Raw genomic sequence first — 25,824 nt, forward strand, 5'->3', positions numbered from 1 at the left:
GACATCTGGAGATCTGGACGAGAGGAACCCCAAAGCTTACAGGAAAGGAAGCCGAGGGCTGGATCATACCACGAGGACGATCTGACGAGGGACGAGACCCGGAACATCAGACGGAGACATCGAGAACGAGAAGACATGGAACATGAAGTCATCCGGACAGGAGCAGCTAGATGGACCACGATGGAAGCTGTGAAACTCCATGGAAGATGGAGTAGCTCCATGCAGTCTGTAACTCCATCTGAAGGCCCTGAGGAACTGAAGCAGGGCCTTTATATAGGGCAGGTCCAGGAAGTGCCCTGAGGACGTCATCCAGAGGGGCCGAAGGGTGCTTCCTGCTTCTGGCCCTTTAAGGCAGGAAGAGAGGTGTGCGCCTGTGCCTAGAGGGACCCCGGAGGCTGGAGAGTGGAGCCGAGGCCTGTGGCGGTGTCCTGCCACGAGGAGGAAGAGAGGAAACAGGCCGGAGGCAGCACCGAGACACAGGAGAGGCAGGCATCATCCGGCATCCATGCCATGAAGAGGAGCCACACTAGGGGCGACTTCCTGCCACGAAGAAGGAAGACGGCGGCGACTCCGTGCCACTGAAGAGGAGCTCAGATGGCGGCATCTGCTTAGCTTGGATGACATATTCAGTCTTTGTAGAACACAGACGCCGCAATCTCAGAAACTGGCATTTGATAGCTTTCATCCTCAACATCTGAAAAAGAACATTCCTACAGGCCAGTTTTTGAGATTGAAGCGTCTGTGTTCTACTAAGACTGAATATGTCATCCAAGCTAAGCAGATGTCAAGGTTTTACGAGAGAGGATACCCATATAAAATATTAAAAAAGGCTTTTAAACGAGCCTTATATATAAATAGGGATCTCCTTTTTCTACCACAGGATCGGTCTACATCTGCTTGTGTAAACTGTATTTTGCCCTTTTCTACAGGAAGCAGTACTATTTCACAAATTATACGAAAACATTGGGCTGCCTTAGAGCTTGATAAGCATCTTCATAGTACATTGAGATTCACTTATGGTCGGGGAAGAAATGTCTGGGATTGGCTAGTACATTCCACTAGTTTAGCTAAGGCTATTCCGGTGAATAGCGGTGTCCATAAACCTTGTGGTTACTGTTCTGTTTGTGTTCACACATTCACTACTACAGCTTTTACCCATCCTACTACAAAAAGAATTTATTCATTATTTGGGGAATCAGATTGTCACTCATCGGGTGTGATATATGTAATCAGTTGCCCTTGCCAGAAATTATTCGTGGGCAAAACCTCACGCTTGATAAAGACCCGTATAATTGAACATAGATCCAATATTAAGAATCACAGGGAAAACGCACCGCTAGTAGACCATTGGATCCAATTATCCCATACGATATCTGACTTAAAGTTTGTTGTATTGGATGTTGTGACGCCTCCCGTGAGGGGAGGAAACTTTTTTCTGAGATGTTACTTAAGAAAGAGCAAAGATGGATTTATGTTTTGGATACTGTCACTCCTAAAGGAAAGGAAGGGATTTGAGAGGGGCAGGAGCGCCAGGCCAGCACCCGACCCAAAGCCCCGCCCCCACCGACATCATCACCACCAGCGAACTCCATCTACCAGCAGGAGTTGCTCTTCCAACAGTGACTCCAGCAAGAAAAGGTCAGCAGCAGGCACCCGAACCCTTTCCCATAAAAAAGAAGTGAAAAGAAGGGAAAGGAAAGGAAGGGATTTGAGAGGGGTAGGAGCGCCAGGCCAGCACCGACCCGAAGCCCCGCCCCCAAACAACATCATCACCACTGCCTCTCACCAGAATCTCACCATTTAAAAGAAGAGTGAAACCTAGGCATAGCGCGCCGGGCGTCATGTGACTAAGGAGCGCAACAAAGCGGCACTCCCCTTTATGCACCCCTTAGTGCAAACCTTAGGGCTTCACAAAACAGAAACTCTTACAAGCAATACACCTCTTCTCAACCTTCCACCTTACAAAATGGAAACCTCCAAGCTCCCTCCTAAAAATACTTCGAGCAGAAAAACTTGGATTCACAAGCAAACAAGTAATTTCAATCTTTCAAATTCAACATTCTGAAATCTAAAGACATACTCCAAATGCTTATTCCTATCATTCATCCTTATTAATGTACAATCAATAGTTAAAAAAACACCTATCATCTCAGACTTACTCTCTGATAACAAACCAGACTTCATAGCAATCACTGAAACCTGGATAAAAGTCTCTGACAATGTCCTTATTAATCAAATAGAAGACCCATCATACAAATTATTCACAATCCCCAGACCAAGAAAAAAAGGCGGTGGCCTAATGCTAATCATCAAGAAAAGCTTTCAAATGAAACTTACCACAACCAAGGCATGCGCCCCCTTCGAAATAGCACTATTTGACTCTGCAAAACTACAAATCTGTCTAGTATACTATCCTCCCACAACTTTGGAACAAAATTGCTCCCAGTTTATTGAATTCATGATTGCTAACCTAACCCTCAATAAACCAATTATTATCCTTGGCGACTTTAACTTACACATGGATATAAGCCTCCTATCAAACACCTGCAAAACAATCACAGATGCTCTTGCAACAATGGGACTAGAACAAATACTCAACGGATCAACACACAAAGGTCACACTCTTGACTTCATCTTCATCAACACCAACATCTGGAATCTCATCATATAAAAATCACCGAAATCCCATGGTCAGACCACTATCTCATCCATACCACCCTTACTAAGAACTGTATACCCACCTCAACAGAAAATTACAATAAAACCATTTCATATCACCCTCCCTTTGATAGCGAAACACTGCAACAAAATCTCCAAGATGAACTCAAGAATATTAATCTTTCAAACACTGAAACAGCAATGTCATCATGGTTAAACATTGACAAATCCATAGCTGATAGAACAAACCCAATCATCACAAAAACGTTAAAGAATCCTAAATATAACAATCAATGGTACAATGATACCATAAAATCAGCCAAACGAGAACTCAGAAGAAAAGAAAGATCCTGGCGAAAAAATAAAACCTCTCCATCACTCAATGCATACCGATCAACCAAAATAATCAAATACCAACAGAACCCTAAAATGCTCTTCACCATAGTAAAAAACCTCATCAAATCACCCAATGAAACAAGAACACCTCCAAAAACATGTAATAGCAACGATTTTGCAGAATACTTTACTGAAAAAAATCAGAAAATTATTAAACAACTCTAATATCTACAACACTTCACAATTCCAACCTACTACACCTCCTCTGGAAATAGCAACAATCTGGAATGATTTCGACTTTGCTTCAACACTCGAAATCCAAAGAATAATCAGAAAAATGAAGCCAGCAAACCACCCCATTGACAGCATCCCCATACAAAAAATTAAACTACTTGATATCTCAATTATAAAATCTTTAACAGACAAAGTAAACCTCTCCCTCACTGAAAGGATATATCCGGAATGCCTTAAATCTGCAATCATCAAACCACTATTAAAAAAGAGCAACCTAGATTCTGAAAACATCCAAAACTACAGACCTATATCTAACCTACCTTTCATTGCAAAAATCATAGAAAAAATCGTTCACTCCCAACTATCAGACTGCTTAGAAACAAATAACATATGTCACCACACACAATTTGGTTTCAGAAAAAACTTAAGCACGGAAACATTACTCCTTTCTCTTAATCACACAGTTCTTCGAGGATTCGACAAAGGACAAAGTTTTATCTTAATTCTCCTGGATTTGTCAGCCGCCTTTGACAAGGTCAACCATGCCATTTTACTTGACAGACTTTTAGAAATAGGAATATCAGGCACTATTCTAAAATGGTTCACCTCATATTTATCCCAAAGAAGTTTTCAAGTATTATTTAACAACAACCTATCAAATAAAGTGGACCTAAATACAGGAGTCCCACAAGGATCTGCACTGTCAGCAACACTTTTTAACATCTATCTCCTACCTATCTGTCACACACTGACATCTAGGTTTGACCCACTTCCTGTATGCTGACAATATCCAAATATTACTCCTAATCCAAAATACGCTAGAAGAAACCTACAATAAAATAACCTCTTATCTCTCAAAAATCAAGCAATGTTTCTCCAACCTAAAACTCATAATCAACATCGATAAAACTGAACTAATCATTCTCGACAAAAAAAATCAACGACTCACTCAGACAATCACGCAAAATAGAAAACCCAAAAACAATAATCTCTCCTGTTAACCATGCCAGAAACCTCGGAATTACAATTGACAATGAATTATCCTACAAAACCCATATAACAAATAAAATCAAAGAAGGTTATCACAAACTATTGACACTCAGACATCTCAAACCCTTCCTCACTCAAAATGACTTTAGAACAGTTCTGCAACTACTACTTTTTGCAAACCTGGACTACTGCAACGCCTTGCTCCTCGGCCTCCCTTTTACCACCATACGTCCACTACAAATTCTTCAGAACGCAGTTGCCAGGATTCTATCAGGAACCAAGAAACAAGATCACATTACACCTACTCTCATATCCTTGCACTGGCTCCCAATTAAATACAGAATAGAATACAAAGTCTTATCAATCCTCCATAAATTAATCACAGGACAACAAAACCATTGGCTAACTGAACACATTGAATTACATGCTCCAAAAAGGAATCTTCGCTCAATGAATAAAGGCCTCCTCAAAATTCCTCATGCTAAAACCACGCACCTAATATCTATCCGAGAGAGAGCTATATCCATCGCCAGCCCATCGCTAAGGAATGCCTTACCCCTAAATCTAAGAACCCAAGTTGACACCAAAACTTTCAAAAATGAATTAAAAACCTGGCTTTTTACCAGAGCTTTTTCGGAAGATCTCAACTATCAACACCAACAAACTCCCAACCAGACAACTCCAAAGAAAACAAAGACATCATCCTATAAACTACGACAGACTAACCAAACCATGAACTCTGTAACAGACAACTAAAAACCTTTCCCTATATATTCTAAACCTTTTTACCTCCATTGCGACCCAACTTTATTTTTAAATTGTATTTGTTAAAACTCTATCATTCTCCTAATGTAAACCATTATGATGGCAAAACCGAATATATGGTATACAAAACATATTAAAATAAAAAAATAAAAATAAAATAAGGGTTTAAATGCGGAACTTGAATGGAGTCATTTCATTTGACTGCTAGTTGACGTCATCTGACTACATGCTGTGATTGGTTGATGTATCTGCTCTCCTGATTGGTGTGTGATTTTCGCGCCATTATTCTTGTCAGTGTTTAAATCCCTTCTATAATGTTGGTCAAGTGCGCTCCCGGTAACATTTACATTTGGACATAAAGGTATGTCTTTTTAGTTTTTGACTACATGACTGTATATTATGTTATGTTTGTTCCCCAGTATCTGTGTTTTGGTCCAATATATACCTTTCTGTTTTTATAGATCGCTTGTTACTAAATTTTCATCCCTCTCGACGCAGCCAGACTGGTGAAACTCGGGGTCCGTGTCGGGGGACTCTTCTTTGAAACTGTATTTTATAAAGTGGAGTTGCCATATTGAAAATAAAAAATATATTGTGAACTGTGACCATAAGAATTTATCTGCACTTGTCGTGTTTTCACTAATCGTGTTGAGTGCAGCATTAGCTCCAGTAGCTGTGCATTAATAAATAAATATAAAATGCTTAATACATTAGGTCCTAATACTTAAAAAAATAAAGACGAAATCCAAGACATTTTGAAGAATGTAGTGCAACCTAAGGCTATTCCAAGAAGAAAAAATATTGATCTTGTAGAAAACTGAATTCCTAGGTTGTGATACCTTTTTAAGGGACCTAAAAAAGATGTTGTAGTGCATGCTATTTTGAGACCCCCAAAGGTAAGGGCACCTGTATGGTCTAGAAAGCTCATGCAGATTAATGAATGTAAAACTACTGCTTTTAACATGCATCCCTTCTATTAGCATGTAAAAATGCTTATGCTTGCAGTTTGATAGCCGAACTTCAACAACCCAGACAATTTATACTGTATTCTTTTGCAGGTTTTTGGTGCTTGCTTAGCAGTGAAAAATGTGTCGCCTTTCTCGTGCCATCACCATCGCTCTCTCCAGAAGCACCCCCATTGCCATCAAATCATCCAGAGGCAGAGCCTTTCCAAACCTCTCTTGTATTTCCCGGGGACTTAGCACTTCTCTCTCCTGCAAGAGGCCATTGGCTCTTGCGAGCAGCTTCTATCCCCTGAGCTGGGACCATTTTGGCACTTGGTTAGATGAACCCGTTGTACTACCCCCCCGAACTGCAGCAAGCTCCATCTTCTCTGTTAATGATGTTGGTTGTGCCAGTGAGATCGGCAGAAGGAAACAAAATGAGGATCGATACAGTTTTGCCAAACTGTCCGATGACACCTTTTTCTTTGCTATTTTTGATGGTCATGGTGGTGCAGCTGCAGCTGAATTTTGCACAAGACACTTTGGTCATATTATTAAGTAAGTGGGTCTGTGAGATGCTTAGACCTAGCGAGCTCTCCCTGGTGGGAAGGAGAGGAACAGAATAGCACTACTCTCCTTGGATAATGTTACTACACACAGGATATAGAATTAGATTTTAAATAGATTATATGAACCTTTTTTTTTTCTTAAAGAAATCTAGGGGTAGATATTCAAAGCTGGCTGTGTAAGTAACTTAGGCCTGGATTTATCAAAATGCACTAACTATTGCCTGTGTTATATGAGAGAGAGAGAGAGAGAAAGAGACAGAGAGAGAGACTAGCCATAATGCCCTAACCCTAGATAGGTATTTATATCTCTATGGGAGGCCCACCTAGTAACTCAAGGTGAGGTTTAGGTATTAGTGTAGGGGTTAGGGGCCACTTTGACATTCAAAGTGAGATGTACGAACAGAACAGTGCTCTCTTATGAAGATTTGATAACCCTCAGAGCAGGGGTGGATTGTGGGAAAATAGTGGCCCGGGGGATCTTTCTTCATACTGGCCCATGGGTACCCAATTACATATACAATATAATTTACATATATATGTACACACCCCTATATTTCGGTATGGTCCTCCCATATCAACACAGTACTATTTGCCAACACTCAAAGAATAACAACCCCACCTTTGAAAAAGAATACCACAAATATTACACCAGAATCTAAAATATCAATACACCTCCTATCAGGAAAACAGAACAGGCCAAGCTACTACAGATCCCTACAGAGAAACCACATGCTAAAAGAATGCTTCATCTCAGTCTTTGCATGCAGAACACAAACTCTCACCAAATACAGAATACAAAATGAAGTAGCACAAATGACAAAAACTGAAATGGAAACTCCAAGAAGCCGGACTCCATGTATTAACAATAGAAAAATAGAACCACCATTCCTCATAAAACAAATAAAATCAAGAAACATAAAGCATCAGTTATAATAGTAAAACCATAATAAAAGAATGTTTTAAAACTACTGATAAATAGAATTTCTATTAATTAAAATCATATACATTTTTTACAATGTTCCAAACACTAATAACATTTTTCAAAACAGCACATATATCAAAAAACATTCAATAATTAAAACTACCGTAATAAGGATTTTAAAAAGCCCCTGCTATCCCCTTCTGTGGGAGCTCTTTATTTCCAGTCACCCTGATATTGTCGAGGATTAGGAGGTTATCCTCTTTCTCTCACAAATATTCGCATGTCCATTCTCTCTCACACATACACTGTCACATACATACACATTCATGCTCTTATACCCACCATAACTTCTCGCTCTCACTGACACTGACACACTCTCAGGCTCTAAGACACTCCCCCTCCACACACACACCCTTACTCCCTTGGATTTTCTCATACACACTCATGCTCTCACACTCACATACACACATACTGACCCCCAGGCAGGTTCCCATTCATTTTCACACCACTCCCTCCCCTTCCCCCAGGCATGCACACATTTATTCTCACACACAGACCCCCAGGCAGGTACCTACCCTGTTTCCCTGAAAATAAGACATCCCCCGAAAATAAGACCTAGTAGAGGTTTTGCTGAATTGCTAAATATAAGACCTCCCCCGAAAGTAAGACCTAGCAAAGTGTTTATTTGGGAGCATGCCCGTGGCACAGAACACCAGAGCATGCAGCTGTGATTTTTTTACCCTGCAGGAGTCACAGTTAGTTGTCATCACAAACCAGCATAACCAGACAACTATTCAGAATATAATAAATGTTCATTTTTTTGTTCAACAATATATGTGAATTCTTCTTCATGGAAAAATGGGACATCCCCTGAAAATAAGGCCTAGTGCATCTTTGGTAGCAAAAATTAATATAAGACACTGTCTTATTTTCGGGGAAACACGGTATGCATTCACACACATACACCCCCAGGCAGAGTCCCATTCATACACATGCACACACTAAAGGCAGACCCCCCTCTCTTTCTTTTGCCAACAATCTCGGAACCCCTCTCATTCCTTTGCTGCCACTGTCACTGCTGCCACATGGCTATTGGGGAGGTGCCGATTGCTGCTACTAACACTGAAGCCCATTCTGCTGCCTCCTTTGTGCAGGCCCCATGGGCTTCCACTTTCTCCATGCTGATCTCGTACATTGTGAGATCCACATAGAGAAAATGCTATTCTTGCACATTCCCAAAGATTACATGTGCCAATCACTAAAAAGTAATTTATTTTTTTTTTTACCTTTGCTGGCTGATCTTAGTTTTCTAATCAGTTGGTCACAGGCTTTTTATTTTCTACCTTCCCTTTCTTATTTTTTTGCCAATTCCTTTTATATTGTCTTTTTTTCTATTTCTTTTCTCTCCATCTTCTTCCCTCAAACACACACTCAGGTTCTCATTCTCACATGCTTTCTCTCTCTCACACACACACACACACAGCCTCTCACTGTCACATGCTGTCTCTCATACAATCATTCATACACACAGGCTCTCACTGTCACATGCTCTCTCATATAATCATTCATACACACAGGCTCTCACTGTCACATGCTCTCTCATATAATCATTCATACACACAGGCTCTCACTGTCACATGCTCTCTCATACAATCATTCATACACACAGGCTCTCTCTCATACAATCATTCATACACACAGTCTCTCACTGGCACATGCTGTCTGACTCTCACACACACAGGCTCTCTCTCACTCCCACATGCTGTCTTGCTCAAGCACAGGCGCTCACTGTCACATGCTCTCTCTCATACAATCATTCATACACACAGGCTCTCACTCTCACATGCTGTCTCTCTCACACACACAGAGGCTCTCACATGCTGTCTCTGCAAACATTCAGATCCTCACTCCCACACACAATGTCTCAACTCATCTCATACACACACCCACACTCTACAGACCCTCAGCCTCTCTCTCACCTCTGTGCCTCCTCTTCGCGGGTCGCCGCAGGATGGGCTCTGCAGCGGCCCTGCTACCGGGCCTCTTCCACTTCTCGGGCCGCGGCGGCCCTGCTACTATGCCTCTTCCTCTTCTCGGGCCGCTGCTCCTCTTCTGCACGCGCTGATGCTCCTCCTCCTTCCTGCCCACGCGGCTCCGGCAACGTTTACTTCCGGGGCCGCACAGGCAGGAAGGAGGAGGAGCATCAGCGCGTTTAAACGCATTCTTTTTCTTCGGGCAGTGGTGACGTGAGTCTCACCACGGCTCTGCCCATCTGTCTTTCGCTGCTCAGCAGCCGCATGAGCCTCCTTGCGCCCGGGGGCATTGGCTCCCCTCGGGATACCACTGCTCGCGGCGCCCCCTAATACATTAGTTGGAAACTTTATAATACAAAAAAAAAAAAAAAAAATCATGTGACAGGAGTGACCGGCCCACCGGGGGAAGCCCGATCCCCGGATAGGTCAATCCGCCCCTGCCTCAGAGTGAGGAAGCTCACCCAAAGATGAGATTTGTGCAATGTTCTTTCAACCTAGCTTGATGGACTCTCTACCTGGGTAACATCAAGCTAGGTTGAGAGAACATTGCACAAATCTCATCTTTGGGTGAGTTTCCTCACTCCGAGGGTCATCAGATCTTCACAAGAGACCACTGTCCTGTTCGTACGTCTCACTTTGAATGTCAAAGTGGCCCCTAACCCCTACACTAATACCTAAACCTCACCTCGAGTTCTAGGTGGGCCTCCCATAGAGATATAAATACCTATCTAGGGTAAAGCACCGCAAAGCTGCTGAAGATACGTGTATATGTGTGTTGTATATGTGTGCACTTTGCCGGATACGGCTAACTCTGAATAATTTGTCCCTGATCTGCCCTGAACACGCCCACTTTTTATGCTTGTAACTTTTAGCCGTATAAGGGAATTATATGGCTAAGTGGTGGTTGCTGAGTGTAGGCACATATTCAGTGGTTGCTATTTAGCTGCATGAGTCCTGCTTATTGGCTAAATAGTTCTGAATGCAATTTGAATACCTACCCCCTAATTATTTGGAAATGATTTAGTGAATAAGGTGCTGATATTGCTTGGGCCGTGGCAGCACAGTCTTTCCCCAGCCTATCCTGCCCTGTCCTTCAGGACCCACCAGTGCTGAGGAGGGAGTTACTCAGTTTCCGTTCTTATTCAGCCTTTAGTTGGCACCTCTGCTGAGACTGCAAATGTAAGCCCTTTGTGATAGCTTCATAGTGATCTCTGCATCTATGCACTGGAAAAGGACCGAGAGGACCAACTTATTTCATATAGGAAATGAGGCAGAGACTAGCATTAAACTCATGGAAGTATATAAAATGATTTTTCCTCATTATTTCATCCCTTGTGACAGTGATAAAGGGTGGATGGATATGAGCAACCAGGCTGAAGTAAATAGGACTCTTCTGTAAACACAGCAAGGGTTGTCAGAGAGCTGCAAACTAAAATCCTGAGGATCTTGGCTAGAGAGAGGCAGCATATAAATTGTTTAAATATATAAATAAAGTTGTGGGACTACATGGTATACTATAGCCACAGCCCCCCCCCCCTCCGTTTCCTGCGGCTGTTTTTTCAAGATTCTGAGGCAGTTGTGTGACAGATTTGCTTAATTTTGCATAAAGATTCACATCTCTCGCTGTGGGGAAAAAAAGTCAATTTTTTATTGATTTGAAAACACTTCACATTATTTTTAAACAAAGTTTAAATTGTACACAAATACAACATTTACCAAGTACAGAAAGCACGGGGCGGAGTATTTAAATGGGCCTCTTGGCTGGACCTCAGACAACCTAAGGGTTCACACCGAGGCGGCCTGCCTCTCAAAGACAGAATAGCTCCCGCTCCACCAGTGACAGCAATTTAGCAAAAAGTCTAAAATGGGAATTATAAAAGTGAGCATCCTTTTCCATATGTTTTGATCTCTTTGCTTTGCAGACAAAGATTGACATGCGAGCCTGATCTCGAGTCTGTGCTGATGAAGTCCTTTCTCCAGATTGATGAGCTCTTTCTGCAAAGTGTTTACAGTCTGGGAGGTGAGGCTTCGGTATACTACTGGGTTTGCCTGTACTCCTTGTACCAGCTTGCCTTCAGATGTCACTGAGTTAGTGATCAGCTTCCAGATGTTAAACTGAGAGTCATCCTGGAAGATGTGTGGTGGGAAGAATGGACATCTCATAAACCTCGCTGAAATGCAAGGGGTCAAATTACGTTTTTTTAAAAAATAATGGACAGAGCAGAGAAAAATGGTTATTTTTGAAACAAAGGGAAGACCTGTCACTCCAAATGCGGGCTGCTTCAGCATCCTAAGCTTGCAATAGAGCAGAAATAGCAGGACCCCAAAAAGGAGAATTTTAAAGCAAAAAGTGTGGTCAGAATCAAAGGAACATACTTGATTTAGTATATTAGGACAAAAACAAAAGGAAGCCAAGGAATGTGACCCAAAGAAAAAAAAACACTGGAGCCAAGAAATAAGCAAGCTGCTGTTTGCATTGTCTCATTATGCTGCTTTTCATTGTTTGAAGTCTGAAGCGATATGTTTATCCGCATTTCATGATGAAGCCAACGTGCCTATTAGCCTTGCCCTATCTGACGGTGTGTACTAGAGCTGGTGTATGGTTCCCCCACCAAACACCCAACTGGTTAAACTTTTGTTAGGATTTTGTCTGCTATGCAACCTTATCCTACCTTCTGGACTCCTGAAATGATGCCTCCCCACCAGCAGAGGCCCTCAGTATGCTTCACCTCTAGCCTTGCTAAACTCCTTCTCGCTGCCCTTGCCACACCCGGACCCCAGCCCTATGTAAACCAGCCTTGCCAAAAGCTCCTTGGTTTCTCATGGCGTCACTTCTTGCTCAGGGATCTGACCCTTGTACTTGTTTTGAGGCTTGCAGGCTTTCTAGCCTTTTAGTCTCTTGCCTTGTTCTCTGACTTGAGGCCTTTGGCCTATTCTCTCTTGTAGCCTTCCTTGGGGCCTTTGGGACTATTCTGTCTGTTCCAAACCTTTCTGCCTTTGGGCTTCTGTGTTCTTTGTTTCCCTTGTTTAAGTCCTGCCCTAGTCTGCCTTGTTGGCCTTGTCCTGCCTGTTCCAGAGGTCTGTCCTTGCCTTGTCTCACCTTTGTCTTGTCTAGTTCCAGGTTCTGCTCAGTATCCAGCCTTGCCTTGTCTGCCTTGTCCAAGCTTTGTCTCCAGCCCGCCTTGTCCAAGCCTTGCCTGTGTGGACTCATCACTATGATGTACTGCCGCTGCAGAGACCTACTGGCCCCCAGAACCCAGGGCTCAACCTGTGGGGGAGGGGGCTGGCTAGGCGGAAGACCGGCCCTTGTCTTGCTCAGAGTCCTGCCTTGCAGTTCCGTGCTGCTCCCCAGGTGGGTTTCCTGGACTCCGGGGCCTGTAATATCTACACATACTCATTTACCCGTGTTAATGAGCAGGTGTGCATGTATGGTGGGGCTGGATTTGCTAATTTTCAAAGCAGACATTATTTATATAAGTTTGCTTTGAAGTGCACTTTGCATATAAAGACTTTAGCCCTATGCGGACTGCTGAAAATTACCCTCTTAATTTGAGCATGTGGCAGCAGCACGAGAAAAATTAGTAAGATAACTTATTTCCAGCATAGCTCTATACCAGTGCTTGCCAACCTTTTCAAGCCCAAGGCACGTCTCTCACTAACAAAAATGTGTGGCATCATCTTTTGCAGTGCCGACATGAAGAGGACTCGTATAGTCAAAAGGGTTAGGGAAGCACTGAAAGCCCCACCAGTCTCTCTTCCAAAATGTAAAACAAAGGGAGAGAGGGAGTGGAAACACACCTAAACCTATCATGGTGGACCAGTTCCCTCTATATACAGAGCAGGGTAAGGGAAAAGTCGGTCTGGTATGGGCAGTCAGTTTAGTTAGTTACCTTGGCTGCCACATGTAACTACTACAGCTCCTTCATGGCTCCTATTCCCTCCAGGGGTTCTATAATGAGGCAGAGAGAGGCTGCGCTTCAAGTAGCAGCATTTTGAGGTGGCAAAAAAAAAAAAAAATGACCCCCTCCAAAAAACAACAACCCAAAAAACTGCCCCTGCAGCAACTGCCTCAGTGCCTCATGTTATTAGAGCGGCACAGGTTTCAAAACAGAGGTGCAGCTTGAGTGTTCCACATCGGTGCGGCCTGCAAGCTCGCCACTTTATTCTGCCTTGTACTGTACCGCTTCATTGAGCGTGCACCAGGGCTGAAGTGAAGGTGCAATTGGTGTCTCCTTGCCTTGCTAGTTTGTCTTGCTCTGCTCAAATTATGCCGTGCTGTTTGTAGCCTGTACTGTGTGCTGATGCTGCTCTGCCCTAGTGCCTGTCCCTGTGGGATGTAAGTGAAAAAACTAGTTAAGGTGACAGCTACATTATTATTATTTTTAAAATGTTGGTGAGCAGCATAGGCAGGTCATTGGTTAGCTGAACTGCGGTTTCCCCATTGAAGTTCCCTCTTTTTTTTTTTTTTCACTGCATGGCTCGATGGGGGCCTGAGGAAGAGCACAGGGAGGGAGGCAGGGCTATAGTCATACAACCGGAGGACTGGGAGAGCTGAGGCAGGCAGGCAGCACAAAGGGACCAGAGGTTGGGGGCAGGGCAAGGCTTTGGCCAGAACATAAGAAAATGCCATACTGGGTCAGACCAAGGGTCCATCAAGCCCATCATCCTGTTTCCAACAGTGGCCAATCCAGGCCACAAGAACCTGGCAAGTACCCAAAAACTAAGTCTATTCCATGTTACCGTTGCTAGTAATAGCAGTGGCTATTTTCTAAGTCAACTTAATTAATAGCAGGTAATGGACTTCTCCTCCAAGAACTTATCCAATCCTTTTTTAAACACAGCTATACTAACTGAACTAACCATGTCCTCTGGCAACAAATTCCAGAGTTTAATTGTGAGTTGAGTGAAGAAGAACTTTCTCCGATTAGTTTTAAATGTGCCACATGCTAACTTCATGGAGTGCCCCCTAGTCTTTCTATTATCTGAAAGACTAACTAACTGATTCACATCCACCCGTTCTAGACCTCTCATGATTTTAAACACCTCTATCATATCCCCCCTCAACCATCTCTTCTCCAAGCTGAAAAGTCCTAACCTCTTTAGTCTTTCCTCATAAGGGAGCTTTCCATTCCCCTTGTCATTTTGGTCGCCCTTCTCTGTACCTTCTCCATCGCAATTATATCTTTTTTGAGATGTGGCGACCAGAATTGTACACAATATTCAAGGTGGGGTCTCACCATGGAGCGATAGAGAGGCATTATGACATTTTCCGCTTTATTCACCATTCCCTTCCTAATAATTCCCAATATTCTGTTTGCTTTTTTGACTGCCGCAGCACACTGAACTGACGATTTCAATGTGTTATCCACTTTGACGCCTAGATCTCTTTCTTGGGTGGTAGCACCTAATATGGAACCTAACACTGTGTAACTATAGCATGGGTTATTTTTCCCTATATGCATCACCTTGCACTTATCTACATTAAATTTCATCTGCCATTTCGATGCCCAGTTTTCCAGTCTCACAAGGTCTTCCTGCAATTTATCACAATCTGCTTGTGATTTAACTACTCTGAACAATTTTGTATCTGCAAATTTGATTATCTCACTCGTTGTATTTCTTTCCAGATCATTTATAAATATATTGAAAAGTAAGGGTCCCAATACAGATCCCTGAGGCACTCCACTGCCCACTCCCTTCCACTGAGAAAATTGTCCATTTAATCCTACTCTCTGTTTCCTGTCTTTTAGCCAGTTTGTAATCCAAGAAAGGACATCGCCACCTATCCCATGACTTTTTTTACTTTTTCCTAGAAGCCTTTCATGAGGAACTTTGTGAAACACCTTCTGAAAATCCAAGTACACTACATCTACTGGTTCACCTTTATCCACATGTTTATTAACTCCTTCAAAAAAGTGAAGCAGATTTGTGAGGCAAGACTTGCCTTGGGTAAAGCCATGTTGACGTTGTTCCATTAAACCATGTCTTTCTATATGTTTTGTGATTTTGATGCTTAGAATACTTTCCACTATTTTTCCTGGCACCGAAGTCAGGCTAACCGGTCTGTAGTTTCTCAGATTGCCCCTGGGGCACTTTTTAAATATTGGGGTTACATTAGCTATCCTCCAGTCTTCAGGTACAATGGATGATTTTAATGATAGGTTACAAATTTTTACTAATAGGTCTGAAATTTCATTTTTTAGTTCCTTCAGAACCCTGGGGTGTATACCATCCGGTCCAGGTGATTTAATACTCTTCAGTTTATCAATCAGGCCTACCACATCTTCTAGGTTCACCGTGATTTGGTTCAGTCCATCTGAATCATTACCCATGAAAACCTTCTCCGGAATGGGTACCTCCCCAACATACTCTTTAGTAAACACCGAAGCAAAGAAATCATTTGATCATTCTGCGATGGTCTTATCTTCTCTAAGTGCCCCTTTAACCCCTCGATCATCTAACGGTCCAACTGACTCCCTCACAGGCTTTCTGCTTCGGATATATTTTAAAAAGTTTTTAATGTGAGTTTTTGCCTCTACAGCCAACTTCTTTTCAAATTCTCTTAGCCTGTCTTATCAATGTCTTACATTTAACTTGCCAGCACTTTTGCATTATCCTATTTTCTTCTGTTGGATCCTTCTTCCAATTTTTGAATGAAGATCTTTTGGCTAAAATAGTTTCTTTCACCTCCCCTTTTAACCATGCCAGTAATCGTTTTGCCTTCTTTCCACCTTTCTTAATGTGTGGAATACATCTGGACTGTGCTTCTAGGATGGCATTTTTTAACAATGACCACACCTCTTGCACACTTACCTTTGTAGCTGCTCCTTTCAGGTTTTTTTTCTTACAATTTTTCTCATTTTATCAAAGTTTCCCTTTTGAAAGTTTACACGAGAGCCTTGGATTTGCACACTGTTCCTCTTCCAGTCATTAAATCAAATTTGATCATATTATGATCACTATTGCCAAGCAGCCCCACCACCGTTGCCTCTCTCACCAAATCCTGTCCTCCACTGAGAATTAGATCTAAAATTGCTCCCTCTCTTCAGTTCCTGGACCAATTGCTCAATAAAAATGTAATTTATTCCATCCAGGAACTTTATATCTCTAGCATTTACTGATGCTACATTTACCCAGTCAATATTGAAGTCTCCCATTATTGCCGCACTACCAATTTGGTTAGCTTCCCTAATTTCTCTTAGCATTTCACTATCGGTCTCACCATCTTGACCAGGTGGATGGAAGTATATTCCTATCACTATAGTCTTCCCTGACACACAAGGAATTTCTACCCATAAAGATACAAACAGTCTAACTTCAGTTAGTCAGCCAGAGTGACTCACTGTGCTTTTGATTAACAAATGTTGGTACCAAATCACACTACCTCAACATTTTTCCAAGGTGACTAACTGAACTGAACTTTTCAATCTTTTTACTTAGGTATACACTGCTCCTAGCTTATTTCTAGCTTCTGGCTACATTTGCTTTTGTATACAAACACTCTAACTTCTGTTTATTTGCTGCCTTACTGACTATTAAAAGCACAAACACACTAAATAATATTACCAAATAGTTAACTTTGCCCCAGTACTTTTAAAAAAAGACAATGTCCCAAGAAAAAAACTTACTGATTCCTTTCAGCCAGCAGCAAGGCGAACAGCCATAGGAGACCTGGTATAAGCACAGCTTTGATCTGCAGGCCTTGCTGTTCAGTAGCAGCAGTGGGGAGAGCTGATAGATTCCAACTGGAGCATGATAACATCTGAATTTGACCAAACAGCACTCCAGCTCCTCCCCACATCTGGATAGCTATAGAGAGAGTGAGAAGGACATAGGGCAGGGAGTGGAGTGACAATAATTGAGAAGAGACTTATGGGGGCAGGAGAAAAGTGACTGAAGAAAGAGAGAGACTGGTAGGGGGAATAGGGTGACAGTGACTGGTGAACGAGAGAGAGGCTGATCTGTGGGAAGGGGTGACAGTGACTGGTGAGAGCAAGGACTGATCTGGTGAGAGCAAGGACTGATCTGGGGAGAGCAAGAGACTGATCTGGGGAGAGGGGGTGACTGGGGAGAGCAAGAGACTGATCTGGGGAGAGGGGGGTGACTGGTGAGAGCAAGGACTGATCTGGGAAGAGGGGGTGACTGGGGAGAGCAAGAGACTGATCTGGGGAGAGGGGGGGTGACTGACTGACTGGTGAGAGTAAGAGAATGATCTGGGGAGAGGTGAGACCGCACCTGGAATATTGTGTACAATTCTGGTCATCGCATCTCAAAAAAGATATAGTTGCGATGGAGAAGGCACAGAGAAGGGCAACCAAAATGATAAAGGGGATGGAACAGCTCCCCTATGAAGAAAGGCTGAAGAGGTTAGGGCTGTTCAGCTTGGAGAAGAGATGGCTGAGGGGGGATATGATAGAGGTCTTTAAGATCATGAGAGGTCTTGAACGAGTAGATGTGAATCTGTTATTTACACTTTCGAATAATAGAAGGACTAGGGGGAATTCCATGAAGTTAGCAAGTAGCACATTTAAGACTAATCGGAGAAAATTCTTTTTCACTCAACGAACAATAAAGCTCTGGAATTTGTTGCCAGAGGATGTGATTAGTGCAGTTAGTGTAGCTAGGTTCAAAAAAGGTTTGGATAAGTTCTTGGAGGAGAAGTCCATTAATGGCTATTAATCAAATGTACTTAGGGAATAGCCACTGCTATTAATTGCATCAGTGGCATGGGATCTTCTTAGTGTTTGGGTAATTGCCAGGTTCTTCTGGGCTGGTTTGGCCTCTGTTGGAAACAGGATGCTGGGCTTGATGGACCCTTGTTCTGACCCAGCATGGCAATTTCTTATGTTCTTATGAGGGGGTGACTGACTGGTGAGAGTAAGACTGATTTGGGGAGAGGGCGTGACAGAGTAAGAGGCTGATCAGGAGAGAGAGGGGTGACTGATCAGGGGAGAGAGGGGTGACTGGTGAGAGTAAGAGACTGATCAGGGGAGAGAGGGGTGACTGACTGGTGAGAGTAAGACTGATTTGGGGAGAGGGCGTGACAGAGTAAGAGGCTGATCAGGAGAGAGGGGGTGACTGGTGAGAGTAAGAGACTGAACAGGAGAGAGTGAGGAGTGACTGACTGGTGAGAATAAGAGGCTGATCAGGAGAGAGGGGGGTGACTGGTGAGAGTAAGAGACTGATTAGGAGAGAGGGTGACTGGTGAGAATAAGAGGCTGATCAGGAGAGAGGGGGTGACTGAGTGCAAGAGACTGATCAGGAGAGAGAGAAAGGGGTGACTGGTGAGAATAAGAGGCTGATCAGGAGAGAGAGAGAGGGGTGACTGACTGGTGAGAATAAGAGGCTGATCAGGAGAGAGAGAGAGAGAGGGGTGACTGACTGAGAGTAAGAGGCTGATCAGGAGAGAGGGGGTGACTGGTGAGAGTAAGAGGCTGATCAGGGGAGAGAGGGGTGACTGGTGAGAGTAAGAGACTGATCAGGGGAGAGAGGGGTGACTGGTGAGAGTAAGAGACTGATTAGGGGAGACAGGGGAGACTGATTAGGAGAGAGAGAGAGGGGTGACTGACTGGTGAGAATAAGAGGCTGATCAGGAGAGAGGGGGGTGACTGGTGAGAGTAAGAGACTGATTAGGAGAGAGAGGGTGACTGGTGAGAATAAGAGGCTGATCAGGAGAGATGGGGTAACTGGTGAGAGCAAGAGACTGATCAGGAGAGAGAGAGAGGGGTGACTGACTGAGAATAAGAGGCTGATCAGGAGAGAGGGGGGTGACTGGTGAGAGTAAGAGGCTGATCATGAGAGAGGGGGTGACTGGTGAGAGTAAGACTGATCTGGGGAGAGGGGGGTGACTGACTGGTGAGAGTAAGACTGATCAGGAGAGAGAGGGGTGACTGACTGGTGAGAGTAAGAGGCTGATCAGGGGAGGGGGATGGCAGTGAATGGTGAGAGTGATCTGTGGGGAGGGGGTGACATTGACTGGTAAGAGAGAGAGAGACTGATCTGTGGGGAGGGGGTGACATTGACTGGTAAGAGAAAGAGACTGATCTGTGGGGAGGGTTGGTGACATTGACTGGAAGTAAGCAGTATTGGTCTTTGGGTAGGACATGCGGAGCAGTCGCTCTGGGCAGCACCAATATTACCTATCCTGCTGCAGCCTGAAAAGAGGCCTGGTGGGGCTGCAGCAGACACATCCCAATGTGGCCCGAAAATATGTGCAAGCCCTTAGAGCGTGTGTGTGTGTATGTGTGTGTGTGTGAATGAAAGAAAAAAAAAAAAGGTTTGGATAAGTTCTTGGAGGTGAAGTCCATTAATGGCTATTAATCAATTATATTTAGGGAATAGCCACTGCTATTAATTGCATCAGTAGCATGGGTTCTTCTTAGTGTTTGGGTAATTGCCAGGTTCTTGTGGCCTGGTTTTTGGCCTCTGTTGGAAACAGGATGCTGGGCTTGATGGACCCTTGGTCTGTCCCAGCATGGCAATTTCTTATGAACATATGTAAATGCGTGTGTATGTGTGGGAGCCTGTGTCACACATACACATACACACACACACACGAGTATGTGTACAGGAGTGAGCAAAACTTGTGAGTGTGTATGAGAAATGCATGAGAGATTAAACATGTATAAGTGTGTCAGAGAGAGATTAAGGTTTGTGTGCCTCTACCTGCCTCTCCCCTAATGCAACAACAATCTCAGTGTGATTGGAAATGAAAACATCCCAGATATGGAGAGATTTTTTAAATCCTTAGTTTTAATTCTCAGGTGGTGTTTGTGCTATTTTGGAATAGTGTATTGGTATTTGGGAAATTTATAACATTTTTAAATTATACTGGATATTCTGAAATATTTATTCTTTTTATTAGCATGGTTTTGCTATTATGATTCATGATTTATATTTCTTGATTTTATTGTTTGATGTTTTATGAGGAATGTAATTTTGCACTGCATTCCATGGTGGTTGTGTTCTTGGTGGCCTGCCCACAGTGTTCCCAGAAGGAAGGAAAGAAAGGCGCAGTGGCATGCTTTTGGGGTCAGAGAGAGTAAGTGAAGGGAGGTGGGGGCTAATCCTCATGTGTTCCCCTCCTTGACTGTAACTGACTCATTTACTGATATTTTCTTCACACCTCACTTTAGTGGTCTCTGTTTCAATGAGCTCCCCTGGGATCCAATAAAAGAAATTTCACACCTTGGCTGAGTGGTTCTGACTTGCAAGGATTTATTTACTCTTTAGGGGTAATCAGCAGTAAAATAAATCAACTTTTCACAGGCTCCAGAGCAGAAATAATAGCTCACTAAGCTGAGAAAACCAACAGAGTCAAACTCTCTAATCCTGACAAGCAAAAGACAGTCCGTCTCCAAGAAAATGTTATCAGTACTCACATTGGCACAATAGTTCATCAAGAGGAGGTTATGTTCCGGAGAAAGAAAAGGGATTTCCAGCAAATAGTTGTATCCATACTGCCTTTCAAGGTCCAGAAATGGAAAGATAAACCCAATGCCTACAAGTTGTCCTTAAACACTCCCATATCCATGGCAATGTCCAAAAAGGCCACTTCTATTCTGGTAAATCAGAAAGGCCTTTAGGGAAATTACAAGAGACTCTAAAAATAGGTCCTGTTCACTTTAACACCAGGATAGCAATCTCCAAGAAACTTCCTTGGAATCTTCTGGATGGTTTCCTCACTAGAAACTCACTATGATCTATCTGTCTTATCAATGGTACACACCACTTCTACACGTTATTTCTCCCAAACATAGTTACTTAGAGGCAATTAATTAGCACTCTGTGTTGTAGAACCATTTACTATAGTGAATCCTGGTAGGGATCAAGTAGTAGAGGTTAAGTATAACATTTTTAACTAAAAATAAATATAAGGATGGGGTCTGGTTGCATCCAGGCCTACATCTATATTAATCCTATCCCAGCATTCATCAAATGATCAGTTCTTTAGTCAACATGTTCTACAAAACATTAGACACATTTTATGTGCAAGTGTGTGTGTGCGCTGCAGTCACTCTTGTGTAATGTTGTTCTGTCAGGTATAGTCACATGTGATGTTATTGCCTCCTGCTTTAGAAATACCCTCATCTGGGACAACAGCCACCATTGCATTGCTGAAAAATGAGACCGAACTCTTGGTCGCCAGTGTTGGGGACAGTCGAGCAATCCTATGTACAGAAGGAATGGCAGAGCAGCTGATTGATGATCACACGCCTAAGCGCTGGGATGAGAGAGAGAGGTGATCCGTTTTTGTTATAAATGGCATGATTATGATGTGTTTTGGAAGGTGCAAAATTCCTGGCGTGCTCTGTGCTGCCATGTGGGTTAGGTACCCAGATTGTGTTTTTATTCCCTGAACTGGCAGAGGAAGCCTTGCTCATAACCGTTGGTGTTAGGGAATCCTAAGCTACTGTGGATCATATGGAGAGAAAGAAGATCCTTAAGAACTTAGGGATACGATTAGAGATCAAGAAAATTTGACCGAAAGATGCAGAAATAGTCCCAATGTATTTGGTGCCACTGGCCTGATTAAAACAAACTTCCAGGAGCATCTAGACATGTTCCCTGTACATGAACTCTAGAAAAAATCTCTCTTTGGCACAATGTAAGTAGTGAGATGGGCATTAGCAGTGAATTGGAGAGACATAACATAACATGCCATACTGGGTCAGACCAAGGGTCCATCAAGCCCAGGATCCTGGTGCCAACAGTGGCCAATCCAGGCTACAAGTACCTGGCAAGTACCCAAAAACTAAGTATATCCCATGCTACTGATGCAATTAATAGCAGTGGCTATTTTCTAAATCAACTTGATTAATAGCAGGTAATGGATTTCTCCTCCAAGAACGTATCCAATCATTTTTTAAACCCAGCTATACTAACTGCACTAACCACATCCCCTGGCAACAAATTCCAGAGTTTAATTGTGCGTTGAGTGAAAAAGAACTTTCTCCGATTTGTTTTAAATGTGCTACTTGCTAACTTCATGGAGTGCCCCCTAGTCCTTCTATTATCCGAAAGAGTAAATAACCGCTTCACATTTACCTGTTTTAAATCTCATGATCTTAAAGACCTCTATCATATCCCCCCCTCAGCCGTCTCTTCTCCAAGCTGAACAGTCCTAACTGAGATCATACTAAACATATTCTGGCTTATGAGGGAGGTTCATTCCTGTCAAGTTAATACACAAAGCAAACTCGTTTGGGGACACTGCCTTGAGAGACAGTTGGGTATGACTTAGAGGACATGTGTGCGGGACTCTGAAGAGTCTGCAGACGCTATTGAGGACTGTCACTACAATGACTGGTTTACAGCGAGAAGAGGAGGGGCCTAATGAGACAAATCCTGCCAGCCTGTGGCAGCTGAGGCTCAGATGTCTCTATTGGAAAAGTCGGTGAACAGGACTGGGGCAGGTTCTGAAAGTGCTGGAAGCTCAGGTGTGGAGGAGGCAGGTGTGCCAAAGTCACTAAAAGGAAAGAAAAAGTTTCAAATGCACTATGTAAAAATGAGAAAAGTCTGAAATGTAATGTTTAAATATCACCATTTGACAGTCCTGTTTTAAATAAAATGTTGTGAAATAAAATTTTAGAAATTTAAGGGGCTGATTTACCACAGTTGTGCACACATTCCTTGCTATATCAGCAGTTAATTTTGCGCAGAATTAGTTTTGTGCACAGCAATGTGCATTTTAAGTCCATGCCCTGGACGGAAGTCCCAAGCTAATAAAGTCATTAGCTATTAACCGCCAATACAGAGAAGTGCCCAGGCTTAACTCTAGGTTTTCTTAGTGCTGGAAACGTAATTCCTGCTCCCAGATGGAGTAGAGATTCCAGAGCTAATGCTAGTTTACCGGTAGAAACTGGCGTTATGCAGCCGGGACTTGTACTCGGGATTTTGTGCACATGAAGCATATTTTCCGTGCATAAATCCCGAGACTAGATCCCAGCGCTCAAGTTGAGAAGAGCACAACGTGAGTTAGGAGCACGATCCGGGTTACAGGAATGCTGAGGCAAAGCAGTCTTTGGAGAAGGTGACCCGTTGCTCCATGCCTCGGCAATAGAAGTGGCCTTTTAAGGTCCAGAACCATGACCTCATCAGAAGGAGCCGCGGGGCTATTCCTGCTGGGGTCCCTTTAAATTTAGACCGGGGTGCACGTGTGCGCAAGGAGGACGCGCCGCCTTGAGCCCTGTCAGTTGTGTCTCGGCCGTGAGCCCTGAGGCTGAGTCGGGAGACAGTGTTCCTGCTGCGGGTGGTGACGCGGTGCACAGGGATGCCCTTGTCGCGCTGGGATGCGGTGCATTTCTTCGGGCCAGGTGGAGGTGAAACCAGCGGTCCACGGGAATAGCCTGCGTACCGCTGAGCGTAACACTTTTTTTTTTTGTAATTTTTTTATTTGCTTTAATCTACATTCATATTGCTGATATTCATGGCTGTAGGTTGCCTGGGTGAAATGGAAATGATTAAAAATCTTTTTTTGTTAGATGGTTTTTCATCTGAGGGTTTTGCGTTGGCTTCCTCCCTATATCTACTAAAATGTATCTTTGCTGAAGCACTTGGCATAACCTGGTAATTGCTGTCATCTAGCAGTGTGATAGTGTACACCAGCACAGGTAGATGTGAAATTACTGGAAGTACAGCACCTTTTATTTTATAGCGAGGAGGAATTTTGAGCTTAGAGAAAGCAAATGTTGCTTACCTGTAACAGGTGTTCTGACAGGACAGCAGGATGTTAGTCCTCACATATGGGTGACATCGCAGGATGGAGCCCAAACACGGAACACTTTTTTCAAAGTTTCCAGAACTTTGACTGGCCCCCTACTGGGCATGACCAGCATGGCACTAACCCTGCAGCCAGCAGGGGTCCCCTTTTAGTCTTGTTAAAAAGCTACAGGTAGTGCCGAAAATAAAATAAGAAAACGTTACGAACCCAACACTGCGGGGCGGCGGGCAGGTTTCGTGAGGACTAACATCCTGCTGTCCTGTGAGAACAGCTGTTACAGGTAAACAACATTTGCTTTCTCACAGGACAAGCAGGATGGTAGTCCTCATATATGGGTGAGTACCGAGCTGAGGATGTCCAAGTATGCACCAAATGTACGCAGGCATGCAAAAGCACTAGGCCTGGGATGAAATTTGGCCGAGGGCATCCTGAACCCCACCAGGCAGGCGGAAGGGTGTTGGTACGTCACGTTGTAAATAGGTTGCGCAAGACAGGCTGGCCGAAGATGGAATCTGGTCTTCCGGCTTTATCTAAGCAATAATAGGCTGTAAAGGTATGGAGAGAACTCCAGGTTGCAGCCCTGCAAATGTCAGGAAGCGGCACCAAGCGTAGGTGTACTACTGAAGTCACCATGGCCCTCACAGAGTGTGCTTTAACACGGTCTTGAAGTGGAATGCCCGCTTGCTGATAGCAAAAGGATATGCAGTCCGCCAACCAGGAGGAGAGAGTCTGTTTACGCACAGGCTGCCCCAATTTGATAGGGTGGAAAGAGACAAATAATTGAGTGCTCTTCCTGTGGGCAGCTGTACGGTCTAGGTAGAACACTGGAGCCCGTTTACAGTCAAGGGTATGCAGAGCCTGCTCTCCTGGAATGGAATGGGGCTGGGGAAAAAGGTAGGTACTATAATGGATTGATTGAGATGAAACTCTGAAACTACATTAGGCAAGAATTTAGGGTGAGTGCGGAGTACTGCCCGGTCTTGCAGAAGTTTAGTGTAAAGCAGATAGGTAACTAGAGCCTGTAATTCACTAACTCTGTGAGTGGAAGTGATTGCCAAAAGATGAGATATCAAAGGTCACAGGATTGAAGAGGCTCGAATGGTGGTTTCATGAGCTGACCCAAAACTATGTTGAGGTCCCAAGAAGGGGCCGGAAGACGCAGAGGGGGCTTGAGGTGAAGTAAGCCCTTAAATAAACGTGTGACAAGGGGTTGTACTGATATGGAAACATCCCCGATACCTTTATGGAAGGCAGCTACCACACTGACATGCATCCTGATGGAGGAAGTTTTTAGACATGACTCTGACAAATTCCAGAGATAGTCCAGAAACTTCGTGATTGGACAGGTAAAGGGGTCAAGGGACTGAGAAGAGCACAATGACGTAAACCTGGTCCATTTGTAAGAATAAGATTTTCTCGTGGAAGGCTTCCATGAAGCAATCAGGACACGGGGAAACTGGTTCAGAAAGGTAAGTGGCTGAAGGATTAACCTTTCAACATCCATGCCATCAGGGACAAGGCTTGAAGATTGGGGTGGCGTAGGCACCTGTCGTTTTGAGTGATTAGAAGCGGGTCTTTTCTCAAGGGAATGGGCCTGTGAATGGAGAGATCCTGAAGTATTGGAAACCACACTTGGCGTGGCCAGTGCGGT

The 25,824-nt window shown here is 43.6% G+C and overlaps 1 protein-coding gene across 2 annotated transcripts in view; it reads left to right on the top strand.

The window, feature by feature from the left end:
* LOC115095662 (protein phosphatase 1K, mitochondrial-like) overlaps window positions 1-25,824 on the top strand; it is a 37,868-nt gene that overhangs the window by 3,424 nt on the left and 8,620 nt on the right. The window contains exons 2-5 of one of the 2 annotated variants that reach the window (XM_029609679.1): window positions 5,445-5,501; window positions 6,042-6,485; window positions 11,374-11,471; window positions 21,530-21,692. In XM_029609679.1, the coding sequence (XP_029465539.1) occupies window positions 6,070-6,485; window positions 11,374-11,471; window positions 21,530-21,692 (677 nt within the window). In that variant the 5' untranslated portion in view covers window positions 5,445-5,501; window positions 6,042-6,069. The remainder of the gene's footprint in view (window positions 1-5,444; window positions 5,502-6,041; window positions 6,486-11,373; window positions 11,472-21,529; window positions 21,693-25,824) is intronic. The other variant, XM_029609678.1, reaches the window with a different exon arrangement.

The sequence above is a fragment of the Rhinatrema bivittatum genome, chromosome 7 (assembly GCF_901001135.1).
Source record: "Rhinatrema bivittatum chromosome 7, aRhiBiv1.1, whole genome shotgun sequence".
Classification (NCBI taxonomy): domain Eukaryota; kingdom Metazoa; phylum Chordata; class Amphibia; order Gymnophiona; family Rhinatrematidae; genus Rhinatrema; species Rhinatrema bivittatum.